Source organism: Drosophila pseudoobscura, chromosome 4, assembly GCF_009870125.1.
Source record: "Drosophila pseudoobscura strain MV-25-SWS-2005 chromosome 4, UCI_Dpse_MV25, whole genome shotgun sequence".
NCBI classification, from domain to species: Eukaryota; Metazoa; Arthropoda; class Insecta; order Diptera; family Drosophilidae; genus Drosophila; species Drosophila pseudoobscura.
The window spans coordinates 4,608,742-4,633,931 of NC_046681.1; the positions used below are offsets into that span (position 1 = coordinate 4,608,742).

The 25,190-nt window shown below is 41.6% G+C and overlaps 3 protein-coding genes across 10 annotated transcripts in view; 2 read left to right on the forward strand and 1 right to left on the reverse strand.

Annotated features, from left to right (window-relative positions):
- The window catches only part of beat-Ic (beaten path Ic), a 52,609-nt gene that overhangs the window by 7,559 nt on the left and 19,860 nt on the right, over positions 1-25,190 (reverse strand). For 4 of the 7 annotated variants that reach the window (XR_001451425.2, XR_004469116.1, XM_033379762.1 and 1 more), the window contains 3 exons: positions 2,891-3,102; positions 1,187-1,322; positions 784-917 (listed from right to left, as the gene is read on the reverse strand). Coding sequence is in view for 5 of the 7 variants with exons in the window: in XM_033379762.1 (XP_033235653.1) it covers positions 784-917; positions 1,187-1,322; positions 2,891-3,102 (482 nt within the window). In the remaining 2 variants the exon portion in view is untranslated. Of the gene's footprint in view, positions 1-783; positions 918-1,186; positions 1,323-2,890; positions 3,103-3,214; positions 3,380-18,152; positions 18,285-25,190 lie in introns of those variants that run through there. The other 3 variants (XM_015181287.2, XM_033379763.1, XM_033379764.1) reach the window with 3 other exon arrangements.
- Positions 3,464-4,100, forward strand: LOC26533507 (uncharacterized). Of its 2 annotated transcripts, none has more exons than XM_015181290.2 (4): positions 3,464-3,489; positions 3,537-3,615; positions 3,684-3,882; positions 3,935-4,100. In XM_015181290.2, the coding sequence occupies exons 1-4, from the start codon at positions 3,479-3,481 to the stop codon at positions 4,054-4,056; spliced, it is 411 nt and encodes a 136-aa protein (XP_015036776.2). In that variant the 5' UTR covers positions 3,464-3,478; the 3' UTR covers positions 4,057-4,100. The 2 variants fall into 2 exon arrangements, 1 of the variants encoding a protein (XP_015036776.2); XR_001451429.2 differs by having other exon boundaries at positions 3,472-3,489; positions 3,545-3,615.
- LOC117183985 (thioredoxin-like protein 1) lies at positions 22,474-23,395 on the forward strand. The gene has a single exon (XM_033379765.1). The coding sequence runs from the start codon at positions 22,492-22,494 to the stop codon at positions 23,356-23,358; it is 867 nt and encodes a 288-aa protein (XP_033235656.1). The 5' UTR covers positions 22,474-22,491; the 3' UTR covers positions 23,359-23,395.

Consider the following 25,190-nt stretch of genomic DNA (forward strand, 5'->3'; position numbering starts at 1 on the left):
AAATGAAAAAGTTGCAGAAGACGAGGAGGAAGAATTAGAACACCCACAAACACACACTCACACAGGTGCCAAAAAGTGTGCAACAAACGAGAAATGAAAAATCGCACACTAAACGCTAGAAGATGGGGAAAGCAATGCTCCAACTTTCATGTAAGTACATTTTTCAGGCTTCTTGAAATTGATCGATTGATGATCGAGTTAATTCGTGAGGAATACAAGTGGATTGAGCCGAACAAAATTCGCAAGGGATCAAAGGACGAATATATCAAAACTTATCAAGCTAAACGAGTGCTTGTCGCCTAGTATTTAATACTTTTATTAGAAAGAAGAACAATCATGTCTTTAAGTGCTAGAACTTCCCCCGGTTTAATATAGTTATTCATAGAATATTTTCATTAATAAATTAAGGTAAACTTTTAACCACATTTTACGTCACAATAATACATTACAAATATATAGTTCAGTTACACATTCCAGTAACCTCCCGTTCAGTCCATCCATCTTTCACACTGTCTTACATGCAAGTACTGTTTAACGAGTTTTACCCGTAAATTCATACCAAAATCGAATGCGAAATCCAACCAAAGTGTCGGCACACAGCAATTTGGCCCCCTCTTTGGCCAATGACTAATTGAAAAACTGCCAGCTATCAATTGAAACCGATCAACCCGTTCGCCCGCCCGCACGCTCACTTTCCTTTGCCGTCTAATTGAAGAGAATGGGCGAAATAGGCGTGTCCAGCTAGCCGTCCGGATAGCAGTGGTAAACGAAACCAAAACTTACCACAATACCATTAATAGTCCATGTCAAATTAGCAGCCGGTTTCGAGTATTTAATTGAGCAATTGCCATCGACCAAATCGCCAATGCGATAGCGCGCCTGTATCCCGGTGACCACGGTGTGCTCTTCCGGTAGCTCTGCAAGTTGCAAGAGTGTTCGAGAGAGTGGGGAGTGAGACAAGGAACGGAAATGTAAAATTTGCTTTTGGCGCCAAAAGAGGAGAGAACCGAAACCGAAGCCACCCTGTGCCAGGTTCCAACACGTTTGTTCTAATTAATTTGCTTGCCACGGCCGCAATTTCTGGTTCCCTTCTCTTTCTGGCTCCTTTTTGCACTTTTTAACCCTATACATATTTTGATTGCATATCCCTTTATGGGTGTATGGGAAGGGGCTTTTTTTTACTTACCAACCACCTCCATTTCGCCGGACACCATGGCGGTTTGGAATGTGGGCGCCTCAACGGATATTTCGCATGTAAATTTGCCCGAAATATTCAACGGCACCGACTGCAGCACGACATGACTTTGATTCGAAAGGTTGCGCTGTATGGGAAAAGAGAGTAAGAGGGAGAGAGAGAGAGAGAGAGAGAGAGAAAGAAGGGTCAAAGAAAGTGGTGGAGGTATGGCAAAGAAAGGTACGTGAAAGGAAATGAAGAACGTAATAAAAATTAGTTGGGCGAAAATTGGCTGGACGCGGTGCATAGAAATTGAATATAACCCACCTGCCAAGGCAAAAGTGAAAAGGAACGAAAGAAAAAAGAATTTCGTCTTGGTTATGAATGGCGAAGTGAACAGCGAGTAGGAGGGGCAGGGAGGAGGAGAGGTGCTGCCTGGCTGATGAAAAGTGACTGCAAATTGAGGGTATAAAGGTGAAGAGTTGAATTTAAGGCTGAAGGGGTCGTCTGCCTTTGATTAAGATTTGCTTTGACTCAAAGTGATTTGACTCGTGGTCATGAGTGGGGCTATCTCACGGTCGAAGGGCTTATTCCTCTTCAGAAAATGTTATTTTACATTTCGAATGGCTCTTCCATCTAACACTTACGAAAAATGTATCCCAACAAATAGATTAATTGATAGAAGAAGATCGAACCTTTTGCAGAAGGTGATTCTTTCTCGTAAAACTATTTTAAATATTCCTTACATTCCTCACTTGACCCCAAGCCATTATCATATCCATTTTGATTATGCGCTTGTCCACAATTTGTGTTGGGCTTAATCCTCTTCCACTTGAGCCCTGGAATAGTTGCTCATATACTCAATTGGAATATTTCGTACTTGGAGTTTAATCTTTGCCGTGGAAAATGATGAAACCTCATATGGCAATTCACTTAATAAAAATCAAATTTAATAAATTGCATTTAACAGGGGGTTTAATATGCCGGCATATATGTCACACTTGCAGGAGAGCAGCTAGTGTGGGCGGAGCGGGAGCGGGATCACTCCCTGAAGTTCGTTCGGCTGTTTAACCCAATTTGCTGGCACCGATACCTAATTGGCTCGTGTGCATTTCCACGTAATAATAATAATTAAACTTAAAAACTCTCTCATTATACCCTAGCAGAGGGTAGCGCACACAACATGACATAATGAATATCTGAGTCTATAAAATATATATGAATATTTATCAATCAACTCACAATTAAAATGCTGAATATAGGGGAATTGTGCGGAAGGGTTTCCGAAGTTGATAATATTAATCTTCTTCCAACTCAACACTTGAAAAAAGAGTTCATTTCACAAATCTGCCAGGGTATCTTGAAGTGGGATCTTTTAGCCCTCTCTTCTTGGTCTTCTTCCATATTTGTCGCTGGTCCTTTATGCAATCTGTATATATTGTTTTTTAATGAGCCGCAAGTCAATTGCAAGCGCGACTAATTGGCCACGCCCAACAACTTTTAACGGATTCGTCTACGGATGGACTGGCATAATTACAGCGAGCAGTGGGCAAAAAGTAAGGGAAAATGCTGTTATAGCAGTGGGTGCGAGGGTGGGAGAGGCAGTTGACTGGCAATCAGCCATTATGGATATAATTTACACGCATCTGCAGTAACATGTGCTCTTTATGGAGATAGAGAGGGATGCATGGGGGATGTGTTCCATGTGGTACTCACCTCAACATTGAGACCACTTGTCATGGCGAAGACCTTCATGGCCGGATTCTCCTTGGGCGTGTAGCGATAAAACTCACGCTTACCCTTATACCATTTCACCGAATATAGAGTATCGTTTTCCATATCGTAATTACACGTGAACAAGGCATTACTGCCACGTTTCACTGCCTGTGGTATCATTACGGAGACATCCTTGAGTGCCGCAATAAAATCTGCAAATAAAATGAGTTACACTGCAAGTTAAAGACACTCGTACTTATAAGGCAGATGATTCTTGTGATGCTTTAAAAAGATGAAACTATCGTTTCTTAAACACAATTTTACAAATCGTAGAATCTCTCCACTACATAAAAGAGTTTTGGGTCCTCGCCGTCCTCCGCTGGCAACGCGACGAACTGAGACGAGCGTACGGGCACACAGGGAAGCTACTCTATACATAAGATTAAATATTGTCAAAGCAAGGCTGGACAGCATGAGAATTTAATTTCAAGCTGAATTTTCCATTTGTTTCCCCTCAATTTCCATAGAAAATTAGAATACCTTTTCCTATATTATGACAGATTTTTTTTCCCTAAGGGACAAACAGTAATGACGCTCAAGTAGGTGGTTCAAATAAATTTTCTAATACTTCAACCATTTTAATCAGTTTTGCAGCAGTTATAATCCTCCTAGCTCTTCCAAGCAATGAAGCCATCTGCCGCACGCCAAATAAAACCATTCCCAGTGTAGGTTTGCAACCAAGTCGGCTGAAGAAATTCGTAAACCAAAACCATTATTTTCCCCATCCGTGCAGACGAAATTGAAAGGCAACTTGGTGACGTATGCCGTTTGGTATCCAGTGCCCATCCACCTGGGGGTATGTCAGAAGTCCCAATATCCAGACACGATCAAACGAAGGTCGAACAGGCACAGGCTTTCGGTAATTATTGGAACTGACGACAAGAACTATGTGGTGGAATATATATGCCTCGATACCGGAAAGTACCCCAGAAGTAGGTGGACATCTCCCTGCTCAGTTCAGTAATCAAAGACACAATTTTTCAGTTGAGACTGTGGTGTATACAAAAAAGCAGAGTCTTAGGCATTCCGTCATCAAGGAAATTGTGAAAATTCACTCTGCAGTCGGCTTGGACTATTCCAAAATGTGGTATTGTCAGGTAGAGTAAATAAAATCGTAAATCTCCACTGGACAAAACATTCCACATTTCAATTAGTGGCGTATTTTTATTATTTTCTACCGAACCAATTTCGTGATGGTACAATAACAAAGTTGACCTTAACCGAAGGGGAGAGCGAGAGACCGCAGCTACTGTCCTGATTAGAAAATTGACCTTTCTCCACCGCCACCACTACCCCACCTTCTCCCACCCAACCTGTCCGCCTTTACATCCACCTCTACCTCCACATGAATCCAATTGGATGCTAACTACTATTCCAACCATGCCTTTGAAAAGCGAGCAAGCATCTGACCCGACCGCCGGCTTCCGTTGTTGTGCCCCGTTCCGTTCTGTTCGCCAATGCTTCATATGACAACACAAAATGTTGCAACAAAGTGCCAGCCGAACTGGTCATCTAGTTCCCTCTAATTCTCGTTTTTCCTTTTGTTTTTCTCTGGGTTTTCACCTCTCATTCGGATGCTCCGCTCAGGGTGTTTGAGCTCGGCATGATGAAGCAATATCTCGATAAAAAAATGTATTTGGTTGTTATAATCGTTTAGTGTGCGATCTTTGATTAATTTGAAAGCCGTTTCGACTGGCATCAAGGTTGCATTGATTCGATCCAGGAGCACTTAAACGTTTTATTCACTCTTTCTTGCATTCCCAAAAACTATTTGATTTTTGAAGATTCTTATCGGTTCTTTCGAATTCCGTTTATAGGTAAGTTCGCCATCGAACCCCCAAGATTCTTTGAAACTATTTTTTGCTGAAATTTTCTTCAATGCCATGATTTTTTCAGGTTTTGTTGCATTTTGTTTTTCTGATTCTACCTTTGCCCAATGCTCTTGTTTCCCTTATTGACCCATATAACGAGCGAGCATTTTGTTGTACATTTTCTGCCCCTGCTCCTGGCCCACTCGATGTGGCTGCATTTATCGCAATGATGCGAAGGACTAGGGACCAGAAGGTGGAAAAAAATTGTCCTTCAGCTGCACATTGTTGTTTAGCATTGTTGTTGACCTCCCAATTCGAAGCCCTACACTCCATTCCATTCCAGCAAAGAACCCCAGCAAGAACAACAACCATGTCCATGGCATTTTATTTTGTTATAAAAAACTTTTACAATCTACGTTTGATAAGTATTTTAACGGTTTTCTCCACGTACATACATAGATGTGTGTCCCGTCCCCACTGCGAGTGTAATGTAAGCCACTGAAAATGAAAATAGCAGTAGCAGGGGAAACTCTTCGTATTATTCACCATCCCAGTGATCCGGGAGGTGAGGAGGTGCTGCGGCCAGGTAAAGTTCCATGTCTGCTTTCGGTATTTATCTGTCAGTTTATGTTTACAAATGTCCACTTTTAATGGTTCACCATTTAGCTAGAGGGATGCCCAACCCCAACCCCAACCCCAACAGAACTGACATAAAGTGGAGTCTATTGGGCAAAGGGTGAGAGAAAGGGTCACCACAGTCTGGCCATGGGCGATGGGAATGACCAGTCTTATCATACGCATACTCCCTTGCCTGGCAGTTAAGTTATATTGTAGGTAAGGATAGGTTTCTCTCATTTTTTTGTTGCTCTCCCTGTCCCTGCATCGAAAGCTTTTCGTAACCTTGTTGCACTTTTCATTTGTATTTCTTTCATACGGCAAAAACGTTGCCATGACTTTGATAAGTCACAGTAATGCCGCCAGCAAGCGAAGATTAGGAGTTTGTTGCTCTTGTATAGCCCCTACAGTTCTTGGAGTTTAAGTATCTCTCTCTATATCGATGTTAAAGTATTTTAAGATCTCCTCCGAATATTTCTAGGTTAAATATAACTTTATCTTTCAAGATATGTAAATCATAGCAACATTTTCTATTCACGATGCATTCGGGGAGTCAGTATTTGTTTTAAAGTACATAGATTCGTGGACCAGCACAACTCTCTCACAAAGAGAAGCTTATCCGTGCTTATCGCTCCCCCTCTCTTCGATTCTCTTCCTTCAGGGCTGACTCTGATTCTAGTAAAATACCCCATATGTCGTGTAAGTATTCCTCAACGCCAACGTTCTGGCTGGTTTTTTCTAGATTGATGTAGGATAATTTCTTAATTTGCGAATTTCTATTAAAATCAGTTTGAGTTTTGGATAATTATTGGAAATCACTTGTGTGTTCACTAAAATGGATTTTTGTTTTAATTAAAATTGTATTTTCTGTGAGCGAAAATAACAATACCAACATAGTGTTCATTTCTACTAGTTAGTGTTCTGAATTTCGGATTTTTATCCAGTTTAATGCCTGCATATTTGAATATCTAATGCTCTGATTTACTGGCATTATTTCGTTGTTTCGATTTCGTTTTTGGCGAAGCCACTGACCTACGCCAGAGTAAATATTTGCAATAAAACTTTTCAGACAAAATGCATTTAATTTGTGCGCATTAAGTTATATTAAAAACTGATCAAAAGTTAAGCAGCCAAACAAAGTGCCTGGGCAGACATCCCAGATAAACATTCAGTAGGGATTGTAGCTGGAGCTGGGAATTGGGAATGGAAGGGTGTCAAAAGAAGGTCTCCACCAAGTTGCCTCGTAAGTGGTCCATTGCCACGCTTAAACCGAGGCCCTTCAAAAAATGTATATAAATATATGTATATGCAGAGGGTAGACTCAAAGCAGACTCCAGACCAAGACGCGACCACAGAACTCGACCAGAAAGGGAGGCAGAACGGGAAGGCAGCAACCAACTGATGACGATGGCGATGACGATGACGACGATGGGAGTTGTAACTGACATGGCTGTCAACATGTAGCCAGACCTCGACCATCACCATCACCATCACCACCTTTCCCATGCCTTTCTCGTTTTGCAGTCATTTCAACTTTGGAATTTCAATAAGAGCCTCTGTCTCGGCGAGCGAAAATGCCGCAGGTGGTAGGCATACGAAAACACAGTACACAGTCTGCAAGGCGGAGAACGGCAGGAAAAGCAAATAATCCAAAAGTAAATACATAAATTAAAAGTGTAAAGGCGAAAAATGTTTAATGCGTGAGTGGATGTGTCGGGATGGACTCAAATGGAAGGGATCGGCTGGAGGGGCTGTAATGGGCCAATTGAGAATAAATTCGGTATATTGAATGCGGGACTGTTGCTTCCAAAGCAAGAACTGGGAGGAGATTTTGAGAAATCTTTATAAATGGATACGCCATACGAATGATGATCAAACCCGAGAACCGATGTACCATATTGGGTGATGGATTTCTTGCGTTTATAAAGATAGGTATGATCATCAAAATGCAAGGGAGATTGGTTAAGTTATCTGTATACACTCTTAGGTCCATTGAACCTTAGCCCAAAGTCACTTTCGATGGGTCCAATAGCCACTTGTCAAAGTCTAGTCACAAAATGAAGGCAGTGTAAGTCTTATTTTTTTGAAACCAAACGTAACTAACCATTTTTCTGCCCTCCCACTGGAACCACACTCTGGTTGGGGCCCATTTCTCCCGCCCTCTTTCTGGCCATGTTTTTCCATATTTTTGGTTTATTTTTAAACCATTTTTTATCATCAGCTGTCAATAGTTCGGGCAGCTGACCCGCCAAAAGGAGCAGCCAGAAAGCAGCGATGGTGAGAGAGGGAAATCATTACATAAAATGTTTTATGTTTCGATATTGGAACTTTGACCAGGCAACAGCCAGAAAGAGGAGTCTACTCTGTGTGTTGCTGGTGCTGTTGTGTAACACGCTCCCTGGGCTTGGAAGTAGTCCAAACTTGCACGTATAAATACATTTTTGATGCTGACTTTTTGCTGCTTTTTGTTTGTTCCTTTTTTTATTTGCTTGCCATAAAAACTAAAAAATCGCCAAATAGAAATAAACGCATTTTTATATGTATCTGTATTTATGAACCTCATAAATATGTCAAATAAATTACGAAACAGTCAAAATATTGTGCTCTGTTTGCCCAGCTCTAGTGTGTGCGAGCTCGTATATGACTATGGGCCAATATTTTCTTTCATTTTTTGAATAGAGCAGGGGGTCTCGGATTTCGATTTTTTGAACACTTTTATGAGGTTGGGAGGGAGTGTTTTCTATGGAAAAATTTTTTGTTTAATTTCTATTTAGAGAATGGGGAATTTTAAAATAAAATCATTCATTGTTAATTCGGCTTTAATAGATAAATAATTGGCATTTCTAATTTGGGTTTGTTCCAGATTATTAATTGAAACTGTGTCATAAATTATTGAAATTTATAATCTTCAGACAAATAATGTTCATGTTTATGCAAAAATAATAATAATCCGCTATGCTATTAAAAAAAACACTACATTTTAACCACCTCCCCTCTTTCGGAGCATCCTAAGAGAGTCGCACATTTAAAGCGAATTTGATAATATGATATTCAGAACCAAAATCAAAATCAAAAACTCCCAAAACGCAGAACCGCCAACTTGAAAATTGTCCGCTAATTTGGGCTTTTCTTTTATTTTTGGTTTTGGCTTTTGTTTTAATGTTATGGTTGTATGTATTTTGTTTTTGGAGTGTCATAAAACTGTGCCGCAAACTTTTCGGTCTCTGCGCCGCAATGCAAAAACAAACACAGATGCAAAAGCTGAGCCCGCAGACGATTTCATTATGGAATAAAGTTGGAAAAAACACTCACATAATGAGTATCCAGAGAGGGCGGGTGAAGCCAAGGGCGAGGGCCAGGGCGAGGGCGAGGACGAGGGCAAGGCTTAGAGATGAGGGTAGCCGAAAATAGGCGACCCAGCCACCTACACTCCCATGCAGGGAAAACAAAACAGAGTTTCGCAGTTTGCTGCATGCCCAAAAATGTTTGTCACTGCACTGCGAAGCACTAACACAGATACTCACACATGCAATTCACTCACACACACACAAAGGAAAATGGCACTTTGTGGTGCTTTTCAAAATGGGGGATGTGTGTTTTTGGGTGGGCGCAGGCGAACCGCTCTGTGCTGGGGCTATTAAATAAACATGCAAATTATTGCGCAATTTTTGATTACGATTTTTCAACAAGGGGAGGCATCACCCCGACCCGCACGCCTGCACGCCTGCACCCCTGCACCACCAACCCCCAATAACAGCAGCACTCTCTCTCCTGCATATTTGTATATGTAAATCGGCATCAGTCGTTGCCACCAACCCACAGAACCATTGTATCGGGACCGTGTCCTCCCCTGCAATCTTTGCATGCATTCAACGCCTATTTTGCATACAAATTTTATTATTATTGTATTGAATTCGAGCCCTGACAGTACCCGCTCTTTTCCAGCCCTCCAAAATGCCATTTTTTGTTGTGTTTGGTCTGGTTTTTTCGAACCAAAATACGTTTTTTGTTGTATTTTGCTTGGTTTTCGCTATTCAGGTTTGCCTATATTTTTTTTTTTGGAATTATGTTAAATGAAAATCTGTGCAATTTTTCTCATGACACTTGTTCGTTGTCATGTTTTTCCTTTATGCATTTGGGGCAATCATAGGAGGGAGTGTTTCGGTACTGGAAAATACCCGTACAACAGGATTGAATGTGTGAACGGAAAGGATATGTTGGGAGATATTGGATCATCTATGTCAAAGATACTTCCTGAAATTGTAAATGTTTTAATATTACAAATTGGTTGTTTTAAATGCGGATAGGGATTTGAACCAATCCCACATGAATACTGGCATGTTGAAAAATTTCGTTTGTAGGGACTATAAAAATGCGATAATATCAGCTCTTCTATTTATTGATAATTAAGTCAGTTATATCTTTTAGTTCGAAGTCCACTTAAGGCTCCTGAGCTAAGCTTAGCTTAAAATTATTTAGTAATACCTATGTGTATGAATTTATTAAAAGTAATATTCCTCCTTATGACGTATATTTTCCCCATGTGGCTGGATGCTTCATTATTTTCCCATTTATCAAACCACAAACAACGAAAACCAGGCCAACAACTTATCATAATGCGAGTGTAAAGAAAAACTGAAAGAGAAACAGCAGAATAAAAGATCTTTAATGACAAATCAGAAAGAAATCTATATCTACGATATGATGTGTTGAAAAATATGATAAAAGGAAATTCAGGGAAAGCCTGTCAAACAAAGAGAGAGCAAAAGAAAAATTCAAAGACTATTTGGTCATGCATTTGACATGTCATCTCCAGGACCAGAGCAAGAGGGCGGCCACGGAGCGGATGGATGGATGGGTGGTTGGGTGGTTGGGTGGTCGGGTGTTTGGAGCGAGCGACTACAAAAGCAGGCCAGGGTATAGACGTAAGGACTCTGTGCATGGCATTCATTTGGGTTTTGCATGAGTGTCTGTGTGTCGCCCTCCGAGTGTGCCTGTATTTGTAGGCGACCGCCAAAGCGTCGCCAGAAGCACCATCGCAGATGGCAACAACAAGACCCAAAGTTCGACCCCCCACCCCCAGGAGCACTTCATCGGTCGCAAAGAACTTTCGGGAAAAACTCATTTCCATTGATATGCAATGAGCGAGCGAGGAGCCAGGCGCTGGACGATGGGAGCTACGGATGAGGCAATGGCTTCGGAAGGCCTTAACGCTCTTCTGTCATTGGGAACTTTTTTGTAAAACTTTGAGAGGTCTTTGTCTATTGCATGTGAAAGGGTATGCCGGAAACTGAGAGGATCGCCGAAATAATTCAAAATATAATGGAATATGTTTATATTAAAACATTCTATTCGTTCATTACGATCTGCAGCCATTTCAGTTCATAGCTATGTCTGGTACAAGATCTCCATTTGTGCATGATACTCCTATCGCTCTTGACACGTGTACGAGTATATTTTTTGTAGTCTGACTTGGTGTGACATTTTCGTATACCCATTCACTCCCTGGTGACCCAACACAATTGGTTCTCAGTTAAAAATGCTTCTGTTTGTTCTCCCATTTTATTCCGCCTGTTGTGGGGAGTGCAGTAGAGTGGAGCGGTCTGGATGACAAGTGGACAGGGCTTGGAGTGTGCAACGTGGCAAATATAGACATAAACGGTCTGTCTCTGACTGTGCTCCCATGTGTGTGTGCGAGAGTGTGTCCACCACCTGACAGACAACAGTTGCTGAAAGCCCGCATGCAAAATGCATAGATACAAATATACTTTTTGCCTTTCCCCGCTCGGTTTCCGTTACCAGAAATCTTGCATGGCCAGCTGCAATTGCAGGTGATGGATCGATTTGTTTGGCCCCCATCCCCCATTCCCCATCCCGACCCACACCCCTCGACTTTTGCATAAATTAAAACTCGTATTTCTTGTAAATATTTGCTGCGGAAAACGATTTCTTCTATATGCACTTTTAGAATTCGTATTGCAAGTGGGATCCCATGAATGCTTCAACAACAGCTAACCACTTTTTCAAATGTTTGCAGAGATTGGACATGGGCATGACATTTTTCGGAGACTGGCTATTGGAGCTTCAAATGTGTGTCTACTTAGTGAAAAAGGAATGTCAGGCCGTAATAAAATCATCTTCAGAAATAATTTCATTTCAATGATACAAAATCAATTTGTTTGAGTGTACTTTTTACATGGCGTAGTATGTGCGTGGTAGTTCTAAAAACGCTCCTTAAAATATTCACTAAACACCCATAGGAACTACTCAACCATGCCTCGAATGAAAGTATTCTACATCTCTCTTAAAAAAAAGATAAAGGGAAAGAACGAAAATACCCAAGGTAAAGGTCAATACTGATGACATCTTTTTCGGTTATGCATCTAAGGTCTGTTCCTTTTTCCTTTGCGATTATAAAAATAAAAATAATAACTACTTCTTATTGACTGCATTAAATTTATTACTTCTTCAACCTTTTTATTGCCATGAAAATATTTTTAGTTGGCTACCAAAACTTGCGCGCTTGTCTCTTAAAAAGTTTTCCCTCCTCTGATTAAATTTTAAATTTTGTGTCAGAGTTCGTTACTGAATTGTGGAAAATGGAAATCGTAAACTGTGACTGGACTGCCACAAAGTTATTAACAAAAGAGCGCGTATAAAAGCCATGATTGGCTGTCTATCGGTGGTGGCCCGCTCTTCTGGTGGCTCTTCTGGTTCCCGTCAATGATTCTTTCTCCATTTCTGAACCATTTCTGTGGCCATCCGAGAGTTTTTACAATGACGGTAACTATATGCGATGTATGCTATATATACATATATTCATATAGGTATATGCTCTGTTACTTGCCCAGACATTGGGACGTCAAACAAACCAATTTTCGGTGTTTTTCCAATAACGTGTCCCAGGCACTCCCTTCTGGACCTTCTGTCCGTAGCGTCGCATCGTATTCTGTTGTGCTTTTAACTGTGAACTGAAAATTGTTGGCTTCCATTTTTTGTTCTGCTACCCCTAGCCCTAAAGGATGACAGGATGAAGTGGGGATTGGAATGGGGATGCGGATGCGGATGGGGATGGGGATGGGGGTGGGGCTGGTCTTTTGGTAACAGCTGCGCTGTTAAAAATCGAAACGAAGTCTGACTCTTTGGCCAGACTGAGCGTTCTTAATTAAGGCATTCTGATAGAGAACTCCGCTCCATGGCCGACAATGAACAATAAAGGACTGCAACTTTTTCCTGTCGGCTGTCCACCTTTTTGTCCCCGTCGATATTGTTACTGCTCCTTTTTTAATGGACAGTTTACCCATTTGCGTATTGCCTAACCAAAAAACCAAAAAGCTGAAAAAGGAAAACTGGAACAGAGGTAAATATCAGGTTGCCAGAGTCCCAAAATATCAATTTATCTTTAGTCCGGCAGCGGAACAGAGCCCAGGAGATTGGTGCATGCCTAGCATGCGAAGTGGGAGTGGACCTCAGTGCTCAGAACTGTAGAACTCCTGTGGCACGTAATGCTGCAATTTTTCAAAAAAACGAAACGAAGAAGCAGGAAACGAAACCAGAAACCTGCTGCTGCTGCTGCTGCTGCTGCTGGAGAGGAGCGTCTTGTTTATGCAATGACGACGCATAAGTAGCAAGTTGATTTCGGTTAGCTTTCGGTTCGGTATGGAAAACTGTCTGAAACAAAATAAATTACAAAACAATGTTGCCGAGTGGTGGGGGGAGAAGTCTACGCCTCTCCTAATGCCAAGTTCTGGCTGCAATTTGAGATGCTGTCTGCCATTTTATAGCACCTTGCTATCATTGTTTTTGCTTCTGCTTCTGCTGCTACTTGACATGCTGGCATCTTTCGGTTCTGTGGGCACTATAATCTAGGGAAATGTATGTTGAGGGCAGGAACAGACAGACAGATAGATAGATACGATACTCGTACCTTCGAATACCTTTTTTGTTCAGGCATGTTGTATATTTTCCTAACGCCACTCAAATAGAGCATCTTTTGGGATTATTGATTGCTCGTTGGGTGAAGTTGATTGTTTGACATTAACATTATAAAGTTTACAGATGAGTTGGGGATATTCAGATGTTACAGAGTGAATAATCAGATGAAGATATAGAATATATGTGAAGCTAGCATCGATAGCAAGAACAATCTCATTCACTTTCCACTACAGTTCTATCTTTTGTATATGTCAGACAATTTTAATCTCATAATAACCTACATATTGATTTCCATCTCACTTTGCATTCCATTAACATTTCATATCAAAATTCAGCACAAAACTTTGCATGTCTCTGTCATAGCTGAATCCTTTTTCCAAGCTAAGGACCAAGAGCCGGCAGAAACCACAAGCTTGGCATGGCCTTGCCTTGTTTTCCCATTTTAATTGATTGTAGCGACTTGATTTATAACATTCCCATTTTATTTGGACTGGGCTGTCGTTGATATATGTAAATATGGTTGATTTATTGGCGGGCAAGGCTATTTTCTAATTGTGTAAATGCTTTGGTTTTTGTTTGACTTGGATCATCGATTGGCCATATATCATCTGACCCCGGGGTTTGGGCTGAAGTTGAGTTGACCATTTACGCATTGATCAAAAAGCAAATCGTAAATTTCAAAGAAAGAAATCCACAAATGAGCTGTCAAATGCAAAATTTTGTACAGCTTTGCCGTGAGTACCTTTCTCTGAGAAGAAGGAAATGTGGCTTGGACATTATTACGCATACGACGCATTTGTCGGCCCCACACAGCGCATCCCACAGGACAACCACAACGAGAATTGGCCTACAGGCCTACAGCTTTTTCCTGTACTACGAGTAGTTCACTTTCATTTCGAAGACCTTTTGACACCAGTTCCACCCATTGTCCTTGTTCTACACTCTTGGCATTTTGGGCTCTGGTTTGGTTGGGTTCTGGGTCTGCTTTTGTATTAATTGCTGTGACATATTTAAGTTGAGATTTTATTGTTCTCTGTCCCTCGGAAGGAGATTTCTTTCTTTGTCTTGTGCCATGGGTTATGTGTGCCTGTGTGTCGGTGCGTCGGTGTGTCGGTGTGTCGGTGTGTTGTGCCTCGTCCAAATTGATTGAATTTACTACTTAAGTCAAGCTACAGAGGGACCGACCCCAAAGCAAAGCAAAGGCAGCTGTCTAAGGCAGCCCTGCACTGGCCATAAAGACTGTCGAGAGGGGAGCTGCTGCACAGTGGTTCATTGCAATTGCCACATGTGGCTAAGGATGGTGAAAGGGTATTATCTTGACTAATTTGTTCAGATAGGAGTCCATAAGTCGTTAGGAATATTACGATATGAAGCATGGGTTTATTGCTGTATATTGTCCCACTGTACTATCAAAGGGGGAATGGGATGGAAGCTTTAGAGACCAGGCAGAACATTTCATTTGAAATCCGCAAGGCAAAAGCCAGCTAGGATTTGTAATGAAGATATACAGACACGCACAGACCAACAAGACATACACACACCAAAGCCACACCGCATCACACCATAGACACAGATACTCCTCTAACCCTCACACTCCCACATATACACATGTCTGACTCAAATCACTTAGTTTCGCATTACAAAGCTATCCTGACGAAGGAGGCAGACTCCTTTCGGCTTCTGCTTGTGTGATTCTGCGCCTGATACTCATCGAACATATAAATTAATGAATTCGATGCTTATCAATAGTCAGCCAACAACAAGAAGTGTGTCCTTCTGTCTATTAGTTTGTTAGCTTTGTTTTTTTCTGCCTCTGTTTCTGTTCCTGGTCCTGGTCCTGATCCTGGTCCTGTTCCCGCTCTGTGTTATTTGTCTTGTTTCTTTAGCTTGGGCCGTGATTATGTTCAAGTGACTGAGATTTGCACTGTCCTTCGGACCCATCCGTCCATCTATCCGTCCGCCCGTACAGTTGTCTAACTTAAAGTCAACAAGAACAAGAAGGCTTCGGCGATTCGGTTTCTTTGCTCACATTTGTCTTGTTCGCATTTATTATGGAACATTCATTTGATAAAAGACTTTGGCTTTGCCCTTTCAATCATCCCATTGTTCTCTGCAGGCTTATGCCCTTGGGTCTGTCCGTCCTCCCACCATTCTTTTGGTTCGTGGGGGATTTGTAATTCGGTTTTGATAAGCAAGAAAAGCTTTAACTGTATCGTCTGGCGGGTATCTGTTATCCACGAGTGGCTCCGCGTCAGACGAGTCTTTATTTTGGCATTAGGCATATTTTGGTGGAAATCTGATTACGATGAGCAGAGCGGGAAATCGCGCCGAATCGGAGATAGTGTGGCTGGGCATTGAACAAAATTGAAGTGGAAAAGTAACATTTATAATGAAGCATACCCCAGCTACACAGAACATCCCTGTCTCCTTCAATTTGGTCAGATTAAGCATCGATATTTCGTATAAACTAATTACTAGGAATAACCAGAAGTTGTAGGGGAGAGGGAGAGAGACAAACCAACTTGAGTTTTGAATTTCAATGAATGTCTCACATGCCAGTTCGGCCAGCAAACATTCTAGGGCTCGTAATTCATCCAATGTTTGCGTTGACCACCTAATGCACTCCTCCTGCGAATACCTTCTCTGGTACCAGTCTCTGGTTCCAACCAGAAGGGTGATAAACGATAGGCTAACCACACACTGAAGGACCACACCATGTCCCCATTCATAGTAATTTTAAAATGCAGTTATGCATGATTTTGACGCAATCGCCTGCAAAATCGAGCCAGAGGAGGAGGTGGTGGAGAAGAGGTAGCAATGACAGGAAAGGAACGGTCGGACAGTGTGGTAAGGAAGGATGGGCACTGAAACTGCAGCTGGACAAGGCATATCCTGAAGCCTGGCAGCTGAATAGAGAGGCAATAAGCTTGGGCTGCTTTGAGCTGGGAACTGGGAACTGGGAGCTGGGAGGTGGAACTGTTCTGGTAGGCAAATTCAAAGAAATCCAAATCGGATTCTCATCAAAATGCAATAAGTGGCCCCGTAGATTTGCGTTTTCTGTGCCCAGTGGCATATCTCGACAAAAACAGGAGGTGAGACCGGGCAGAAGAGAACTTCATTTGAATTTATGGCATGACAATCTTAAAGCGGAGAAAAAGAGATGATTCGAATATGGCGACGCACTCACATTATTAGTTCATTGAGTCAAGAACTTTGTCGCTGATTGATTCTCTTCCCCCCAAAAACAAACCGAACATCCGAAACATCCGAATGCGAGAAAACTTTCTGCGAACTGCCATAATTTCTTAATCTACATCAACTGTTGACAGTTTTATTAAAAAAATTTTCACATCTGACATGCCAAATGTGAGCAAATGAACAGGAAACGGAAGCCATGCGACAAAAGCAACTCAGAAGAAGAAAGAAACAAGAAGAAGAAGCTGTAAAAGGCGAAAGAATGAAACGAAACCCGAAAACAACTCAAAAGATGTGTAAATTTGTTCGGGGCAAGTGCCAAATGTCACTCGGATTTGTGTACGAGGATTTCTGGTGGCCAGCAGCGAACAGAACATATCGAAAAGTAGCCAAGGATTCCTGGGAGAAGAGAATCCAGCAGCCGTTGCTTCTGTTCGCGTATCGATGTGGCCCGTGGATGTAGAAATGAGAAAAGTTTTTGCCTCCTGGCCTGTTGTGGGGGAGGACCACCACGGACCGGCACAGACCGATGGCATTTATTTTATATTTGTAGCAACTTTTTCGGGGTGAAATTTAGTTTAGTAATCAAAGCAAGAATTTGTCGACGGTGCCGCTGGATGCGGTGGGGCGGCTCCCCCAAATCTCCAGAAATTTGTTTGTTTTCGTGCGGAGGCATAAAGGACATCATAAGGGAAAGCAGCGAAGAAAAAAAGCAACCGAAACTAATGTAATGGAAATTCGAAATTATTGAAAATAAATGAAAACAAATAAATATTCCGTGAGCATTTTATGGTCCAGGGGATGATGTTCGCTTCTTGGGAGGCGATGGAGCAAGGCGTCGACTGTCTCTCCTTTGGGCCTGCTGCTTATTTATCCACTCCAGGGGATAAACGTCTAATATGCAGAGGGTACATTGGCTGGCTAATCAAATTTGTAAGACTGAGGCTTTTCTTTCTAGCACGCAATATTTTGAATTTGAGAATTCAATTTATTGTTTGCAAAAAATTTAAGATATCTGGATTCCAAGTTCTTTTACACAAATACATAAATACTGAAACATATATTAAAGGTTGAATGGATCGGCTATATCTTCTTTCCATGTTAAACTTCACTTCTATAGCTTCTTGTTACCAAAGTACTTCCATTGTCCTGGATGTCCATGGAAAGTGTATTTTAATTATGGTTTTGGATCCGCGATCCCCGCTAATTTCTCCTTCCATGTCTCGCTTAATGGCGTGTAAGTGTACAAATTGCCTAGATTAGTGCCTAAATTAAAAGTGAAATTGAAATAAATTAAATATTTGCCCAGCCATACAAACACACACACAAACCAATGTACAAGCCCCCAAAATCGAGAGCATTCTGTGAGCCACTTAGATACATTTTTCGTTTGTTTTTTAGAGGCGTTGGGGAATTTATGAGCATTTCGGGGGCTCTTCGTTTTCTCTATTCTATTTGTTTTCGGCCTAGGCAGCAGGAGGAGACAATATTAAGGACGTGGATGTGGGGTGGGAGAAGTGTTTATTATTTGCTGGGAAAATCAATTAGCGCAAATTTGAAAGCATTTTATGGCAGCTCTCCTTCGGTTTTTGCTTTTTGCCTGATTTGAATAGAGAAACAAATGCATAATTTGTAGAATTACTTACTTATTAAATGTAGAGCGTTGCCGAGTCTTTGTTTGGATTACTGAGTATTTTTACAAGTACATTCAGTGGAATACATTTATGTTGGGGATTACCCGTATTTTTTCTTAGATATTTAATTTGTTTTTTAAGGCCTACAACCAGGACGAGAATATGCAGCACAAATATTGCAGCAGACAAAGACATGCCCCCAAATACCCCCAACTCTTCTTGAGGACACTGATTTTCCATTCATTGCCACCAGGTCTTGAATTTTTTGTGCGCCTCCCACGAGAAAAGCGAACTAATCAGATCGAGAATGGTCTTCTGCAAATGCTAATAAGTTCTCATGGCATTTTCCACCCATTTGTGATGTAATCGAGAAACTTTAAGTTTAATGCAAGATTTAACATCCTTTTCCTGCCGCCGATGATGGTTGCCGCAGGGATAAATGTTTATGTTATGACATGTTTTAAATTTTCAGGTGCATTAGTGCAAAGTGCTTTTCCCCCGCCGAAAAAGATGTGAGAGAATGGCGGTGAAAAATGTCTGCGAATTGTGTGCTGAGCGAGACGAAGAGCTAAAATGCTCTTAACACTTTCCATCTTTTTTCACATCTCCTTCTTTCATTTTTATTCCTTTTTTTGCCTTTATGCGGTGGCTGCCTGCATGTGTGTGACTGTATAGCGTTTACCACCTGGCACCCGACATTACAAATTTGAGAGAACTCTGAAATTTCGAAGTTAGTTCGGAAAGGGTTTCTAGGTGAATGACTACGATACAAAAAATTCAGATAATTAAATTCTAAATTAATTGTCAGTCTCTTAGAGTGCACTTTGTTCAATCTGAAATATCTTGAACTCAATGAACTTATACGATTCTCAATTTAAATATATGTATAAATCGTTTATTTCAATATTTTTCAGTTAACAATTTGAAAACGAAAACGCTTGAATACCGCTTCTTCTACTCAAATTGCCAGCGACACTTTTGTCGCCAATTCCGTGGATCCTGGAGCTCCAGGTCTGTGTCTGTGTGTGCCAGTGTGTAGTGGTTAAAATTTAGCACAACATTCCTCCAGATGCACCTGCTATAGTTTCAGCCAAGCCCAACCCTCTCCTCCCACTCCCACTCCCTCTCCACCTGCTACGCATTAAGGCCCCTTTGCCATGGCGCAAAATGCAATTTATACATTTCCGTTAAGCAAGCGAAATTCCTACAATATTTTTTCGTCTTCTCTCCTCTTTGCCTCTCTGCTGTGCTCTGTCTCGACATGTTTTTGCTTTTAGCGGAACGCTATACGGAAACAATAACAATGTGGCCATGCTGTGCCCCCATACACCACACACCTACGCCCTCCATCACTCACCCTCTCCGGCCACGAACCTCTTTTAGTTTGACATAAATAAGACCCCTCCACTTTGAACTAATTAAAATGTTTTCTAAGGGCATCCGGAAGTTTCATAAAGCAACGAAGTACTGGGCACAATGGCAAATCGGATTGGGTAATTTATGGGCATAGGCCGCACCGCGCCGCGACGCGCCTTTTGGCAAACGCTTTTCCACTTCTTTTTTGCATCTGTGCTCTGAGTAATCAAGGAAAAATATTTAATTTTCCAAATCAATAAACACGCTGATTGCATTGCCCGACAATTGGCATCGACATCGGCATCGTCATCGCCATCGGTGGAATGGGAGGCAATAAATCTGGGCATGTGTAAGAGATGCTTTGGTATTTATTTGTTAAAATCGTGGAAGGGGGCCTCGAGTACTTCCTGGTTATTCGTGGTCAACGGAAGAAGAAGACAAACTGTCAGCTTGCATGACCAGAAGAGGACGCTAAAGTCAAGGGAGTGGCACACAAAAATAATTGAATTCCCCAAATGCCAAAGTGGAATTTTAATTTGAACTCGACACTTCCTACGTAGGTCGCCCTGAAGCCCCCAAACTCCCTGAATTGTTGCCACTGATTGCTGATCAGTATGCAAAATGTGTGCGTGCTAAAATCAGCGCAAAAAAAGAGCCTCGAATGGGGGTGGTAGAAGTGGAAGGTCGGGGACAGAGCCAGAGCCAGAGCCAGACATTGTCACACGTACTTCCATCGCTCCCCTCGAATTGATGTCTTAGAAAATTAGCAAACGCCTTTTTGCAAAGTGCCGTCTCTCCTTTCGTGACTTGGCATTGTCGACACCTTTTTTTGCTCTTTCCGCTCTTCAATTTCCGACATCCCCGCGCCTGTGAGAATGCAATGCATTATTTTATTGCAATCCCCGAATGAATGGGATACCATTTGTTTCACTGGCAAATCTCATTTAATTTTTGGAAATCAAAAACAGATCAGAATCAATTTGATTCGGTTGTGCACCTGACAGTATGCTCTATTCTGCTTAAATTTTCATTTGGTATAATTGCGAAAGGGCTACAAGAAGGAATGCTTTGAAGATGGTAAATAATGCTTACTTATGCTCCATTTATTGAAAATAATGGAAATCTTTTTTGTTAAGTGTCTATTCGGATTTCTTATACATGATCCACGAAATAACCATTAAAACCAAGGCACCAGCTACTAGTATCATAGGGTGTTCGCTAGTCGAGACGGTCAACAGCAGTGCATTCATTTTTATTTAATCCTTTTTGGTATTTATTTTTAGTATTTTTCAAATTTTTTGTGACACTGGCCGAGAACAAACTTTTCACTACATAAAATATACTTTTCGCCAGGATGTTGGGTCCACAGGATTTTTATCGCCCAACACAAAAGCGACCGCCATTTTGGTTTAAAGTAATGTTAACTCCGTCTCTGTCCCTATCTCTTTCTCTCTCTATCCGTCTGTCTCTCTCTCTCTCTCCCTCTCTCGCTATCTTTTTGACTATAGCATCTGTATCTGTCTCAGTATAGTGGCATTTATAAACGCATACATATGCATGAGATCATAAAGATTGTGACTGTGTCCGTGGGTGTATGTGCATTTTGTGAGTGCAATGCATTTGTCATATATGTAAAAAAAACTCAAAGAAAATCCCCCTCCCGAACACACACACATCGGACTGCATAATGGCAAACATGTGTGCTTCTCCCTCGCACTTCTTACTGTCTCTCTCTTTCTCTCGGGAAGTCTCGTCAGCGGTATAATGAATGCATCCGGCATGCATTGAAAACTTGACTCATATTTCATAGCCCAAAAAACGAGGAATGCAGAGAGAGTTTCGTTGACCGTACCTTTAAATACCCTTGCAGATCCATCGATCCAATGATAATTATTGATGTTTGAATAGATATTTTCTTAAATATTTTCAGCACTTATATAAGAAATTTGGAACCCGTTTGATAAAGAACTCCGATACTGGCAGATTCTCTGAATCCCCCTCTATTTCTCAGTCAAAAAGATCATACATTTTATATATTGATTTTGCCTAATACTATATAATATAATGTGATCAGAAATGATTTCTTTTCTGCTCTGCCGGAACCAGGTTAAAGTCACGAATATCCTCTGAAAGAGTATATAGAGAAGCATACAATTTACAATACAATTATACGGGTACATTGACCATCTTGTTGCTGTTTCATTGTAGTTTCTGCTGGCGTGTTGTTGTCAACTGTTTTTTATGTTATTGCTGTTGTTGGTCTGTCTGGCAGTTTATATGAGATTTTAAGCCAGTTTTTCACATCTTTTTGATGATATTTCATAAGCCTTTATCCTCTCACCACCGCTCCTCTCACAAATACTACCTCCACACATTCACATACACAGACGTATATCAAATTGTATTTTAAGGTAATTTTTCTTCACTTGTACGGGCATACTCGTACATATGCTGCAAATGAAATGCAAATTTTGCACAATTTTTTCTGTTTTTATTTTTTAATAAAACGTTTTAAGTGCAGCTCAGCGTGGTGTGACGTGCCTAGGCCACTTAATAGTTGATACATATTATGGGATTACAAAACGAGAGCTGGCATATTAATTTTCAATTGTGTACGAGAGATCTGCTATCCAATTGCGGTGGATTTCATTTTGCTGTGAGACATGCAGACTGTTTAATTGAATTCTTTTGGATGTAAAGGGTATAGCCTATACAAAAGATTTTACAAATTGGCCTTTACGAATGCGATAGAATACATGTGTCGAAAGTATTCCTTATATTCGCAAGATTATCATAAAAAGGCAGATTTAGAGATATGAAAAATCGGATTACTTTCTAAATTAAGTAAGTCTTTACGCCAGGGACTTAAAAATAGGGTGAGAGATTATGTTTATTGATCCACACATACTTACATACATACACATACATAAATTCGCGGTCACGCAGATGCTCAGTCATCTTCTGTCGGTGCCGATTTTCCCAATTAAGCAAATTTATGATGGCTGTTCGCGTTATTAACGACGAATCACACTTCCAAGCGGAATTAGCCCAGGCTGGTGTCCGGCTGGTGGTGGTGGACTTTACAGCCACTTGGTGCGGCCCTTGCCAAAGAATTGCACCGATTTTCGAGCTGTTTCCTAATAAGTACCCAAATGCCATTTTCCTGAAGGTGGATGTGGACAAGTGCCAGGACACGGCCGCCGGCCAGGGTGTGTCGGCCATGCCCACGTTCATATTCTACAGAAACAGAACAAAAATCGATCGAATTCAAGGCGCTGACGTCAATGGACTGGAGGCCAAGATTCAGGAACATATTGGCTCCAGCGGCGGCGAAGAGGCCGGAGAAGATTACGGCCAGGGCCTGATGGAGCTGAATACATTCATATCGAAGCAGGAGTGCGAGTGCTTGAATGAGGCCGACGATCACAATCTCAAGCATGCCCTGGCCTCAGCCGGCGGCTACTTGCAGTCCGACTGCGATGAGCAGCTGATCTTATCCATCACTTTTAACCAGGCAGTAAAGATCCATTCGTTAAAGTTCAAAGCCCCGTCGCAGCTGGGTCCCAAGGATGTAAAGCTGTTCATCAACCAGCCGCGTACCATTGACTTTGATATGGCAGAGTCCATGAGCAGCGTTCAGGATTTGACCTTGGCTGAGAAGGAGCTGGAGAACGGCGCACCAGTCAATCTGCGCTATGTGAAATTTCAGAATGTACAAAACATACAGATCTTTGTGAAGAACAATCAGTCGGGTGGCGATGTGACGCAGATCGATTATATTGGCTTTATCGGCTCCCCAATCATGACAACCAAGATGAACGACTTTAAGCGAGTGGCCGGAAAGAAGGGCGAAAGCCACTAATAACTAAATAATACTAAAATTTAACGTTTTTACAGTGTTTTCTTGGGATTTCTTATTAAACTTTCGACTTAAAACTAAGCAATGAAAAAAAAAAAAAAAAAAAAAATACTTAGCGCAGAGAGTGATTTTTTTGAGTCCTTGATAGAATGTATACCCCTCTCGATCTTTTCATACTGTCGAAGCGAAGACTAAGATAGAATATGTGCAACGGAACTTATCCGTTTAATCAAATGTGTGCAGATATAAAGATACTTTGGATATAGGCAGAGCACAAAAATGAAATTGGAATGCTTATTTTTCAACGAATGAGTTGTTATCCAATCATCTGAGCGATCACTTCAATTAACACGCTCTTAAAATCGACTCGACCTTGACTAGTAGCTCGGCTCCAATCCTGGCTTTTTGAAGTTAATTTCACATTTGGCTTCATTCATGCCACTCTCCTTGCAATTAAGCCTGCTGCAAGGAATACGAAACCCTTTACCGAACCATATTGGCCACTGGCTTTTAAAAGAATATTTTCTGCTGGTGTACCTATCTCTCGCTCTCTTCTACTCCTTTTATCTGTCCCCGTCTCTGTTTCTGTCTGTGTCTGCGTCGCACTTTCTCACCCTGCTTAGGGCGCCATTACATGGGAATTTCGACAAACTGACTGACATCAACCGCACTCCTCACACAATGGTTGGATGCTGACAAAAGGCACGTCACTCGCCTGCCTGCATTGCAGCCAAGTTGGAATGTCAAAACAGTAAACGGTAAATGTCTGCTAGACAAAGACGATTCAACACTCACCCCACAGCCACCAACAACCCACCTGTCTTGGCCCAAAAAAAGGAAAAATTGCAAAGTGCAAGTTCATGTGATATGCAAAGTGAAGTGTGTGCGAAGGGAAGAAATACGGGAGAGAGCGAAAGAGGGAGATAGAGTGTGTGAATGTGTCTGTACCCGTATAGGAGATGCTTAACAGAAGCCCTCTGGTAGCAGCATCAGGCATGTAAAGCTCTTGCACACCACGGCGTTTGTGTGATGTGGGCTAAGAACATGATGATGATGATGATGATGATGATGATGATGATGACGTTGATAATGATGATAGGGAAGGTGCAGTCGAGAAGGCTAACTGACTTTTGCGCATTCGGGAAAATTGAAAACGCATCTCGGCCAGTGCTGCTGCCAGCCATTGTGATTGAAGTTCCCGCAAAGAACAAACTTTTTCCAGGCAGCAGCAGCAACAGCAGCAGCCCATATTGAAGGATATAGCCAATTTTTGCTTTTGTTTTGCCAAAGTCAAGTGGTAGGAGCGAAGAGAGAGCCGAGAGGATAGGAGAGGGCGCCAACACAACATGTTGCATGTTTTTTGGGGTAAGGCCGAAGTTAGATGGAAAAGTTTGCTTTTTGGGAGGAGATGAGCTGGGCTTTGTATGAGTATTAGAGGGACCCCACATGCAAGGCATTGCATTGCTTATTGTTCGGCTCCCAAAAGGATGGGATGGTCAGGGAGAGCACTTTCTCTGGCCCCGCATACGTATCTGCATTGTTTGTGTTTAGCATAAATTAGAAAGTATCGATCGCATTGTGTGGCGAAATTGAAAAGGCAACTTTTTCGCCTCGAAACTCTTCCAATTCCAATTCGTATTCGTATTCGTATTCGCATTGCCATTCCGAAACCCAGGCCCAAAGTTTCGAATCAATATCAACAAGAATGCTTTTCGGCTAAGCTGCTAACCGACAGAAATTGTAATTTCGATGAGTACTCGGGGATTGCAGAACAAATTACTATATAGCACACAGACGGAAGAGCTGAAGAGCTGAAGAGCAGAAGAGAAGACCAA